The sequence below is a fragment of the Lonchura striata genome, chromosome 2 (genome assembly GCF_046129695.1).
Source record: "Lonchura striata isolate bLonStr1 chromosome 2, bLonStr1.mat, whole genome shotgun sequence".
NCBI lineage: Eukaryota > Metazoa > Chordata > Aves > Passeriformes > Estrildidae > Lonchura > Lonchura striata.
Window position 1 is genome coordinate 102,083,192 of NC_134604.1, and position 13,186 is coordinate 102,096,377.

A 13,186-nucleotide genomic window follows, 5' to 3' on the forward strand; every position below is an offset into this window, starting at 1 on the left:
TCATCTTCATTCTTTGTTACTGTTAACTCTTTAGTAATATAGAAAAATAAAAAGATAATCAGTAGATGAAGGCTGGATACAGGCTGTATTGTTCTATGTAAATGGACTATTTGGCAGATGAAGACTGAAGCACAACCATTCACCATTATGATTATTAAATGCTGCAGATACTCCATAGGCTTTCAGAATACTGTTTCTCTTATACCCTTTTTTGCAAACAAATATTAAAACCATTAAAATCAGAAAATATTTCCTAAACTTAAAGGAATCCATCTGAGGGCTTTGCAATTAAACTGCAAAGAAGGTGGAAGTATAAGTATTCTCAGGTTAGCTTCAAACAGCAGTGAGACTGAACTGCAATTCAATCTCTAGGAGCTTGTGTTTTAAGAATTTTAATGAGGTTTTTGGTCCTGTCAGGAAAAATCAGATACATAGCTGTACTTTCTTCAAATCCAAAACTGTAGAAGTATGTTTTGCAAGAACACTTGTATGCAAATACTGCTAAGAACCTCTACAGATTCTACCTACAGAGAAGAGTTTCTCACAGCAGCCTCCTCCAACAGAAAAACAATTGCCAGGCCAAGTGTGAAAATGAATCAGACCAAAATACATGGATTACTAACATATCCACCCACACACAATCTACAGAGAAAATAAAAACATCCGGAGCTTGTAAGGTTGCCAGAGGGGAAAAAAAAAGAAAAGAAAACTGATTTCAGGGAAGACACAATATAAGTTTATACTTTTTTTATACCTTCTCTTTGCCTTACAAGCTTTTAGGAGTAGGTTGGAGAAATGCTGTGAACCATCTAATCCTGCCAATTCTATAAATCCTTATGACTGCTTAAAGAGACTATTGCCAAAACCACATTGAATTCTTTGTATAACATACACTTCAAATAATAACATAAAACTAAGTTCTGAATAAATGGAAGCTACCTTAAAGAATTACTATATTATAGCTCCAAAGAAATTATATATTTGAAAAGATGACTTCTAGATGGCACATTGGGCTCTTGTTTCAATTTCTGATCAGATTATCCTCATGTCTTGGAGCTTCAGGAAGGAAAGAAAGAAAAAATAGTACTTGTTTCCTTTTTAGCTTAAATTAAGAGTTTTGTAATTTACAATTTAAACAATAGCGTATTTTAAACTGGAATGCTATATTAAGGTTTTCTTAAGACTACAAAAACCAGCCTGAGCAAGAAGAGGAAGCAATTGAGTCTCCTTTGTATTTAATTGATATAAAGATCATTTAGCTCAACTCCCCCTGCCATGGGAGAAGCTGGATCCATGGCAGAATTTTTATCAGTTCTATCAGTATATAACTACAAGTAAGCCACTGTCTTTTCACAAGGTTACTTTTTGCAATATAATGTATTAGTCACTAACAAGTAAACACTTCAACACTGAAGCTTCACATTACTGTGTGCTCACTACACAACTGCTGCACGTAGTCTTATTTTCACATACTTCATAAAATTCCCACAAAACATCCAACAGCTGACAGACACAAATCACCACCATTTTTCCTCTTTTCCACACCCCCACACTCCCCTGAGTGACCCCTCCCCTAAAAGCCTGCCATCAAAACATATCCAACAAAGTGGTCACCACAGGAGAGCCAACTCCACGCCTGCTGCCATGACAAACATACGGGATCCATCCTGCTGCCAGCACTGAGCACGTTTCCATCCGGCTGGGAACAGCACCAGCTCCCTAAGACAGCAATGGGGAAGAGCCTCCCTCACTGCCAGGGAGTTTCAGATCAATTCCAGGCCCAACACCAGGGCAGCTGCCTCACTGGAGCTCCCTCACCTCCTCTGAATGCAGATGAACAGGTTGAGGTGTGACATTGTTTGTCATGAGCCTTGGGCATCCAGGACAGCCCAGAGTGCTGTCATTGCTCTGTGCTCAATTCCTTAGAAGAGTGAACACAGCCAAATCACAGATTATTGACTGGCACAAGACAATCTTGGTCAGTCTGTGTCTTTGTGAGGAGATGGGCTGGAAATGGGGAAAGATTTTGTTTTACTAGTTTTGCTTTCACCATTGTAAGAGTAATAACAACAGCAATAGTAAATAATTACAGCCTGTGATGTTACATTTCTCCTCATAAAATCTTGATTGCTGTTGACAGGAACAAAACCTCAGAGACAACATTTTCACATGATTATATTCTCTTGCATTTCACTGTAAGGATAACAAGTTTAATGGCCCTACCCAAAACTTGGAATAAGAAGCTAGTACTCCTGACTCTCATTCTCATTTAGATTTCCACAATCTAAAACAATTCCTGAAAACAAATATGTAGACAGTATTCTAGTACAATTTCCAAAAACAACAAAAGAAAAAGTTCATTAAATGAGCTGCAAATTCCTGCCAAGTGTGTAAAAAGAGAAAAAAAAACTAACACCAAAAAAACAAATCAAAAGTACCCCAGCATAACAATTCGCTGACCCATAAAGCAAGTTATCTTTTTAAGTACCGACAGAAATAATTTCCCTAGTCTGCATATAACCTCAATGCCTCTGCTAATGCCACAGCTTCCCCAGAATCACGGAATATTCTGAGTTGGAAGGGACCCATAAGGATCAAGTCCAACTCTTAAGTGAATGGCCTGTATGGGGACTGAACTTATGACAAGTGGCTACTGAGGCAAAGCTGACCCAGACATCACTTCTTGGCAGTACTCAGACTGCTGAGGAGAGCAGTGAAGGCCTTAAGAGCCTACAAACCCCAGAGAAAAGGCAGGAAGTCACAGAGGTGGCAGAGATTGCAAATGGTTGTGGCAAAGCAGCAGGGAAAGACAGCAGGAGTTGGTCAGCTCTCTGCCCTGGCAGGTACCAAGCCTTATACCAAGTATTCTCAGACATGGGAAATATTCTCTTTTCCTGCCCAGCAGCACAAACTTCAGCTGCAAAGGGCCCCGGAATATGCACAGGACCTTTTTATGTTTTATGAAAAGGTTTTTATGAAAGCATGAACAGAGATCAATAGGGGTGTGTAACAAGCACAAGGGTCTCAAGCAAGAAATCACTCTCAGTCCCCTAGCAACCTCTGGCTGGTTGTGATAAAGACAAACAAATACAGAGAAGAAAATTAAATAATAAGCAACAGATAAGGATCTGCACCATGATTCAGCATGAACATCTTTGACATCCTAATACTAATGTGCACTATTTAAAGATTGTATTCTGCTTGCATAACAAGAAATCCAGATTGTTTTTCTGACCCGAGGCAGCAGTACAGTTACACAAATCCCTGCCCCATTTCACTCATCCTAAAACACAAGCTATACACCAGAATTCCAAAAACAACTACACTACACTTCCTGCTTAAGATAAATTTACCTCTCCAACTCTGCCAGTAATATTGGCAAGTCCTCTGGAGTACAGAGAAGCTTTCAGGTTTTACATGCAGCAGATTCAGTTTACCAGTGTAACACTATTCAATCCCACATAGAAATGACTTTGAAAATTAAAGCCAGCAAACATGGCTCTGCACCAGTTTCCTGCTTTCTACATCTTCATCTGCCATCAGCAAAATCTATCGGTCTCGGATGCCGTCACACTTACAAACAGTTTTACACTGCACAGCATGGATTTCAAGTTGAAGTTTTCAAGCTAGAAAGCCATCAAAAACCAACTTTATATCATATAAATGAATAATTACCCCTGACACCTCCTCTTTGTCAGCTGCATAACAGAACTAAAACAGACACCAGGAAGAGTACATAGTTCTCCATTCATACCTCTATTTCTCTGCCTGAAAAATTGAAAGAAAACAGAAGACAACAACCAGATACACTTTCATACGTTTCTTACCATACATTCATCACCATTATCTCTAACAAAAGTGGGTATCTTCAAGTGTTGACAGAAGTAAGTTAGATCTTAAAGAGAGACCAAAGATTTTTCTCATATTTAAAAAACTTCTACCTCAAAATCTTCCGAGTGGCCACAGCCGCAGACTACTAGGCAATGAAAAAAGAAACAGAAAACAAATTTCAAATACCTTTTCTGTTACGCCTTGCATATTGAATTTCAGAGCATAAGAAGGGTATGAATCCATCTTTTTTGTCACTCTATGTATAAATACACAAAAAATTCAAAGCAGTTGTTTCGTAGATTCAAGAACAGGAAGCACCTCTGCTGCAACTTCGTAGAGAAAGTCCCTTGAAAAAAAAATAACTGCGTATGTACCTCACATATATCACTGCTACCTCCCCTTTCCTCTTTCTGTCTCACATCTGCCTTCAGGCAACTCCTCTTCAATGGTCTCCCAACTTGCATCTATTCCAAGAAATTTAAAAATGCATTTACAACAGGCAACTCCAAAAGTCTTTTGCACATTCACAACCTATTTCACATTCCCTTGAAAAATATGGGGGATTTATTTCTTAAGTAACACTCCAAATGAATGTCCTTTCATAAACATTCCAATATATTGCATTTCTCTAATTTTTCCATTTCTGATTTCTACTTATTCTTTTCCAAACTTGACTTCCAGAATCTGCACAGAAATGTTAACAGAAACCTTTCAGTACTCTTTACAGTGTTAATTCCACTATTTTTTTTTTAGCAAACTTTCAATTTTTGCAAACCCCAACATCATGAATTTATTCAAAAGAAAATAAAATCACAGGGAGGAAAAGCTCTTCTCCAGAAGAAATTATTCCTGCCTCATGAAGGTAGAATGCAAAGTATTTCAAGAATTTAATTTGTAGTTTTTAACCTTTCGATAACTTTCTCAACTACTCTTAGAACCAATTTTGATAAGAAGTAGGAATTTGGAATAGCCTTCAAGTCCATTACTTGTCTGTAGTATCCCTTTTTGCCTGCTTCTCAATTACTTTATTGACACACACTTTGCCAATGGGGCATAAACTCACTGCAGGAGAGCCAAACACTGCATTCACTTGTTAAAAAATTTTCCATGATCACGACAAAGTTCACAGTTATAATCTTAATGGGCAGAGTGATTATGCTCAACAAGATTTCTAATGGGACTGCTGTTTTGACTGTAGCTCTCCATCTAGGAGAACGCACAAGAAAAACAAGAAAAATTAAGGTTTCCACTCAAGACATTCATAAACTAACTCTAAGTAACTGTGTATCTTCTAATCCATCTTACCTAGTTTAGAGAGAAAATGCCCAGTTACAAAAAACATCTTTGACTTTAAATTCTTCCTCATTCTCAGCTTGAACCCAATGTGGTTTTTAGTTGTTTAGAAAACAGCCCTGGATGCTGATAAAAAAAAAAAAAAGGCAGGAAGGAAAGAGCAGGGAGTGGTATCTCATGAGAAGACAAAACCTAAACCATTTACTGTTGTTTTAGAACTTTCTATTTTAAAAAAAGCTATTATATGACAGGATGCCACAGTTTGAAGTCGTTTTGGAAAGAAGAGGCCTTAAAATTAAGTACTAATAGTGTCAACTTACAAATCTTTAGATTATTATGTTCCCATAGCAGACATTCATAGGCTGCAGTTGTTTAGGATACTAAATCTGACACCTCCTAAAATCAGCAGCAAATTTAAAATATCAGCCAGGAAAAAGCCTAGAGGAAGTCTGCATTTGTCCCACAGTTCACTTCACCAGAGTTCAAGCAGAAAAATATTACCAATACACAATGAATACCAAAACAGTTTCTTTCCCCTAGCTCAAAGTGTGTATTTTCAGAGATAAGCAAAAACCAGATTATTCATTGTCCTCCACCGTGCCCTTTCCTCTCATTGAATCCCTGGCTTGCTCCTAATTTTTGCTGCCTCACACACACAGAACTGCTCCTTCTTCTTGCCAATGACAGGAGCAAGGATCAGGGTGTGTGCTCACCCCCACAGAAATAACAGCAGCCCCTCGGGGCTCCCTGTCCACCCCCACACCCCCTGCTATGGGCTGGCTAAACTCACAGCCAGACCACTTCCCCAGTGACCTCGACATATGCAGCACTATGGGAGCAAAATGAAATTACTTCATTATGTCCATATGTCTAAACACACAACAGTAGAAGAAGTTAAAAAAATAAAAAAGAAAGACACTTATACCCTTAGAAAAGGGAAAGTACCAAAGATCCTCAGAAGCTGTACTAAAAGATTAACATAAAATTTATTTACATAATTTATTGTCGTTTTTGGTCTCTTTTCCATTGTGGAGAGCCAGGTTTATGGAAACTTATGGAAATTAACAGCCTACATCTGCAATGACAAATCAAGGAGGACCAGAGGTACTAATAGCTGGCTTCGTATGTGCAGGCATATGTGTGCAAACACAGATGCCCAGTAAAAAAAATAATTTATTTCTAAACCTATGAATGGTTGTCCTAAAACAAGGATTACTGCAAGTTATCTGGTATATTACGTGAATACAAATTAATCTTTTCTTTAAAATTTTTTATAGTCAACTGTACAGAAAAATCTAATTATTCTCAACTAGTTTAGCCAGGAATAAATATTCACCAAAAAAAGCTTCTATAAAACCTAAGAAAACATTTGGGAAAAGCAGAATCTGTTACAGAGAAGACAAAGTATTTAAAATGCAATGGCCTATAAGTTGTTCTAGAATAACCACTTTCTTCTTAGACCATGAAGTCAAGTATTTTCACTGAACACCAGAGAAATGTAGGGGTAGCTTCTTTTATTTTCAGCTTGTCTTTGCAAGGGAAGTAATCTTTTTGTTGTAATGTTGTCTCAATAGAACATTGCATTATATATATGCAATATACCTATATACACAATACATGTGCATATGCAATATATTATGGTTTTGATATGAGATTATATAAAGGCTGATATTTAGCCTGAACAGCACAGTACATAAAACATAAACACATAACACAAAAACAGTTCCACTTTGTACTCACTCTTACAAAGTTGTCAGGGAACAAACCTCTTCTGCCTTTGAGCTGTCCTTCCCACCAGCCTCCATCATCTTTCTTGATATTGGTGATTATGTCACCTACAGTGATTGTCAGCTCATCATCGTGTTGAGCTTTGTAGTCAAACTCCACTATCGCCTCCACTAAAAGAGAAACACATATATGCACAATTATTGACTACATTTAAGTTTTCCTGCCTTTCAAAGGCATAAGAAAACACCATTGCAGTCATGTATTCTCAGTGAAAGTCATATATTCTGTTTAACCAAGAGAGTACATCAAAGAAGCAATATGCAATGGTAATGTTCCATGGGTAACTGATACAAAAGAGGCCAAAGTGAAAAAACACACAAGAAAGCTCATCATGGTAAAGGCAACATGCATTTTTCTTTATTTTTTAAAGGAAATCAATTAGTGATGCTTCAGCAATATTAATTCTGGAAGCATTACAAAGTTTATTTTTATTTCTTGGACAGTTTTACCTTTTGTTCACAGGGCTTTCAAAGCATTTTATTTTATATGGAAATAAATATGGAAAGGTTCTCAAATTCATAAGCATCCTGAGCCAACTACCTTGCTAAATACAATTTAGCAACAATTTAGCAACTACCTTGCCAAATACATCACTATCAACATAAAAATTATTTAACAAGAATTTTTTTCATCATGATTTTCACTGTTGTTTATACAGAAATGCAAAACTTTGCTGCATGAACATGCCCTCACAGGATTTCATCAAAGAGATCTACTTTCACTTGTGATTATGCATCAAATAATTAAGATTATATACCTCTACTGCTCTTAATGTCTGTTATCAGAGTTGCATTATGAACTTGCTACCATTACATGGCATATCTGTCTTTTCCCAAGAAGTCTCCCAATCCCTTGAAATCATACACACAAGAAAGTCTCTAGAGAATGAAGGAAGTCATAAAGACTGAAAAATTCCTTCAGAGGATCAAAACTAATACACCTGGGGTACTCAACATGGAAGCCATAGTTATATTTAGTGGTTCAGCAAACATTTACTGGCCAGATCTGTGAGGTCTGGGACAGCCATATCTGTAAACCTTATTCCTGTTTTCTTCAGTGGAAAAGCTCATCCCAAGACTTCCTGCCAAACATTTAGCACTTCAACCATTGAAACAGCAAAGTGAGAACTAGTAACAGGCAACTGCTTTCTGCAGACTGTACCATGTAAACCCTGCAAGCTCTAGCCTGCAAACAGGCAATACCAGCTCACAAAGCAAAGCTAACCATTACACCACAGGCAGCAAAAAGGTTCTGCCTGAATAACAAACCCTGCATACTAAACAGAATTAAGTTGACAGGAAAGCAGAGTTACTTCTTTCCACCCCCAAAATGTCACACAGTCACAATGCTGAATATCTCCTTCCCTCCTCCAGAGCATGCAAGTCATAGCTAAAGCAGTGTTCTGACTTCTGGATACATACCAGCCACAAGTTTATGGCTTATAATATTCCTCTATTCCACAGAATAAGTATTCTGTGAAGTCAAAAACCATTAAAAAAACAGTTTACAAGAGGACTGCTAAACTACATAATGAACAGCAAAAGAGTGGCACCACATATGCAAACGGCTGACATGCAAACAGAACATGAAAAATTTGTCAGTGAAACTTAACTGAAAAATCAGAGTCATTCAGGCTGAGAGGGACTTCACATCTCTAGTTCAGCTTTCTGTTCAAAGCAGGACCAGCTGTGAGGCCAAACTAGGTTACTCAGGGCTTTGCCCACATGGGTCTTGAAATCCTCCAACCTCCTCCTACAGAGGCAGGTAGAGCATGCAGTAGAATCTGCTCCACTGCTTGACTAGGAAAAAGGTTTTCTCTCAACAGGCTCAATTGGATCTCCCAATTTCTCTTCTCCAAGCCAGACAATCAGAGCACTTCTAGATTCAGGTCCCTTCACTCTTTAACAAATGAACTGTTCCACCAATTTGGTGGAAATTACAGATATGAGGAGAGTGCACTCCACTGCTTTCTCTAGTACTCGATAAAGATGTTAGACTGAAGAAGTTTCAGGATAGCCCCCGGTGGTACCTAATTTATTATCAGCTTGCACGTGCAGTACAAACCACTAACCACTGCCTAAATCACACAGCTTTTGAGGTGGGAAGGCACATCTGTAGACCAATCCCCTTATTCAGTGCAAAAACAGTTAAAGCACAGATTGCTCAGGGCCTTGTGCAGCCAAGTTTTGAGTATCTCAAAGGATGGAAATTCCAGTGTTTGATCACCCTTAAGATTAAAAATGCTTTCAGACACTACAATATGAGCAGCCTGAGCCTTTTCTTCTCCAGACTGAATAGTCCCATCTCTTTCAGACTCTCCCCAGATGTCACAGGCTCCAATCTCTCAAACACCTTCATGGCCCTGCACAGGACTCACTCCACTCTCTCCATCTCTCTCTTGTACCTGAGAACCCAGAACTGGACACACAACTCCAAAGGTGCCTTACCAGCAAGGAGAACGGGAGAAGGATCCTCCTGCCCACAGCACTCTGCCAGAAACAGCCCAGGGAGCCAGCAGCTGCCCCTGCCACAAGCACACCCTGCTGCCTCATGCTCTGCTTCATGGCCGCCAGGATCCCTGGGCTCTTCTCCACAAAGCTGCTTCCCAGACACCCAGGCACAGCCTGTACTCATGCCTGGGATTATTCCTCTCCAGCTGCAGCACCTGGCATTTCCCTCTGCTCATGAGCATCCTGGCAGCCCATTTCTCCAGCCTCTTGAGGCCTCTACATATGGCAGCACGACCCTCTGCAGAGTCAAACGCTGCCAGTTTTGCAGCACCTGCCAACTTGCTCAGACTCCTCTCTGCCCTGTCCTCCTGCCCATTGCTGCAGACACTCAGCAGCATCAGCCCCATTTCCCACCCCTGAGACACCTCTGCCAGTGGCCAGCCTGCAGCTGGAGCTCCTGCTGCCCTTTGGGTCTGGCATTTCAGACAGTTTGTTCCACTCACCTCTACTGCACCTCATCACTTTGTCAACTTAATGGCAGACACTGACAAAAGCTTTGCTGAAGTCAACATAAACAACATTCACTCCATCAAGTCAGTGATCTCATGGTAGAAGACTAACAGATTGTTCAGACGTGACTTCCCTTTCATAAATCCACACTGACTGCTCCCACCACCTTCTTGTCCTTCATATGCTTGGAAATGGCCTCCAGAATTATTTGTTCCATCATCTTTCAATGGTTCACATGGGGCTGACCAGCCCGTAGTTTTCAGAAAAAAAAAAAAAAAAAGACTTCTTGCTCTCCCTGAAGACAGGATGTACATTCTTCTGGTTTTAATGAAGCTCTACTAATCACAGGAACTTTTTGAAGACCATCAAGGGGAACCTCCAAATATCAGTTAGATCCCTCAGGACATACCACACCAGGGCAATGGCTTTGCATATGACGAGTTTGTTTAAATATTCCCTAACCTGATTCTCTTCCACTGAGGGAAGGTTTACCTTGTCCTGAACTTTCCTACTAGTTTCAGAGTCCTGAACAGGCCAAAGTCTTTCCTCTTCAAGCCCAGGGTTGCAACCTGGCTTTCTGCCTATCCCCTTTTCTCTGGATCCTGAACTTTATCATTTCCCGGTCAGTTCTGCCAAAGCTGCCCTCAGCCTTCAGATCTCCCAACAGTTCATTGTTTGCAGGTATGAGATCCAGTAGACAACACACTCCAGAAACCTCCTGAACTGCTCTCACTCAACCCAGCACATAAACAAGCTACACTATCTCTCCAGCAGATATCAGGGTGATTGAATATGAACTATCCTATTGTATCTTCACAATCTCAACAAAATCATAACTCTGAAACTGCATGCAGACATATAATTCCTCTTCTTTGCATTCCATACTGTCTGCACGAACACACAGACATTTCAGAGAGGCAACCATCCGTGCTGACTTCCCAGAAAGAGTAGCAGAGTTTTCCCTGTAATTCTGAAAAGCACTTCCTTGTTTGTATGGGTATGTTTGGGAAAGGCCTCCATCAGTCCTGATTTTTTTGATTACAAGGTCTCCATTGTTTTTTATCACATTTTGTTTGCCAACCTGGTCCACCAATTGCTCACAAGATAGCTAGCAGAGATGCTTTTGTTTTAATCAGGTGAATCCCATATCTTCCAAGCAACCCTCAAAAAGACCCTCATGATCATAAAACTAGAATTCTGTTGCTGACACCATCTATGTAACCAGCTTACTCACAGGATCTCTCCACTCATCAAAGTGCTCAGCTAGAGTACTTTGCTCTAACCCAAAGGATCAAGGAGAATCCACTCAGGCTCCCACACTCTTGGTCATCACCCCAGAACTATACAATCCAGCTGATAATTTCAGATTCCTTCAGGTGATATAATTGAAACCTACATGGGAGAGCAGCAGGGAGTAGTAATGTGAAGCCAGAGAAGCTTTGGCAGTCTTACCACAGTGTTCCAGATCCTGAAAGTCAACAAGTCTCTCTAGATGACAGGTCAGGTCGGGTCAGGCCAGCAGATGGGAGTCTCGAACACTTGCAGCAGGGAATTTCCCTACTGTTACCACTTCCCACTTTCTCCTGGTGCTTCTGCATGGCTCAGATTTACCAGCTTGGGTGCTTCACTGGACTGAGCACCAAAACCCCCATCACCTACAAAAGCATTCAATCTGTTCTCTAACTGCAGACCTTGAGGCGTAGCAGGAACCGTCCTTCTGTGATCAGAAGTTTTAAACTTCAGGTTTTCAGGCTTGCCATTCTGTGAATCTCTAAATCCACCCCAAGAGGCACAGATTTCATCTGCCCTTCTTTCAGGAAAGTTGTGGGTTTGGGCTCTTGAAACCATAGGGACCTGAAGGTCTGGAAAGCCCAACCCTCTGAGTTCAGCCAACTAACAAATTTTTACACATATTTCTAATATATGAACTAGAGTCCCTAAATTAGTATCAATATTATCCATATACATATGTGTGTGTATATATATATATATATATATATATACACACACACACACACATACATACAGTTTACCCCAGACCAACCAGTGCATTTGGATCAGAAGCTGTATTTACACAATAGCTCTCCAAAGACTACTGGATTCGAGCAGTGGCATCAAGGTACACACATCAATGAAAATTTTTATCTCCACAACAGGACTGTGGCTCAGAAAAGGCAAAAATTCAGACTATTCAGCAGGGTATTTCCAGTCTGGTTGAACCCCAGGAAAGATCTTTTGAAAGCAAGGTCCTGTATCTTCATTTTTAAGCAGTCTACTAGGATGTACTTGCTTTCAGGACTCAAAGCTTTTTGCACGTGTCAAGTAATTTCTCCTCCCTACTTAGGAAGCTTTAAAATCTTATTCTGATTTTGCAATTACATACTGCCTTGCTCTTCCTAAGCAGCTAGAAGGTGGGTAGAGAGCTGTAAGGAGGAGATGGCAATGCAGCAGGGATTCAGGCTGGCTCCAACTACTGATTCTTCAAACACTCCTCAACATTCAGACTGCAGTGAGACATAATGAAGGAGGACAAACTCTCCCCCTCTGTAAGTCCCATATTTTTCAAGAGTTCTAGAATTTGTTGCTGTTCTTGCAGTTTTCCCTTAAGAAGGCTGCAAAAATGACATTATTAATGACAGTTTTCTTATTAATTATGTTCTCTCTCTTAAGTTGAGGCACCAAGAGGTAGAATGAGGCTGTTGACCTGACTCTACAGTGCCTTGGGTAGACTGGAGGCACTGGAGCTGTCTCTCTGAAGTTTGCACTAATTCACATACAGACAGCTGCAGCTGTTCAATCACTTTTGTTTTACTGAAGGTTTATTTAAACAAACAGAAAACCCCAACCCTTCACTGTTCAGGCTTTTCTCTGTCTATAAAGGTTTCCACTTATTAAAAAACACATACAAATATTTTAAAAGCTGCCTCCTCTCAGAGAATTTGATTACTGTAACATAAGTGCTTGTAAGCAGAGACATACGAGTCACCAAAGTAAGACCACACAATCAAGATGTTTATAAACTCTTCAAAGGAAACTAAAAGGGCAGTTTGGAAGGAGGAAGAAGAGTACATCTAACAAACATGCAGAATTGTGACAAACTGATGGGAGGGTACTTCTGACATCACTCAAAATTCTCATTTATCACAGTACTATAATTTGAAGAGCACATGACAGCCAAAAGTACTCTAGAGTTTATAGGTTCTTGCAGTTGCAGTTTTTAAATCAAACTCATTTTCTAAAGCATGCTAAATCACAGCACCTCCTCAAACTGTGTTTTGAAAAGTTCATTCAGTCAAACTTGGTATTTTTTTTTC

At 39.8% G+C, this 13,186-nt stretch overlaps 1 protein-coding gene across 4 annotated transcripts in view; it reads right to left on the reverse strand.

Moving 5' to 3' along the window:
• The window catches only part of SH3KBP1 (SH3 domain containing kinase binding protein 1), a 212,161-nt gene that overhangs the window by 177,942 nt on the left and 21,033 nt on the right, over positions 1–13,186 (reverse strand). For 3 of the 4 annotated variants that reach the window (XM_021552924.3, XM_021552922.3, XM_077781632.1), the window contains exon 2: positions 6,865–7,022. In XM_021552924.3, the coding sequence (XP_021408599.1) occupies positions 6,865–7,022 (158 nt within the window). The remainder of the gene's footprint in view (positions 1–6,864; positions 7,023–13,186) is intronic. The other variant, XM_077781633.1, reaches the window with a different exon arrangement.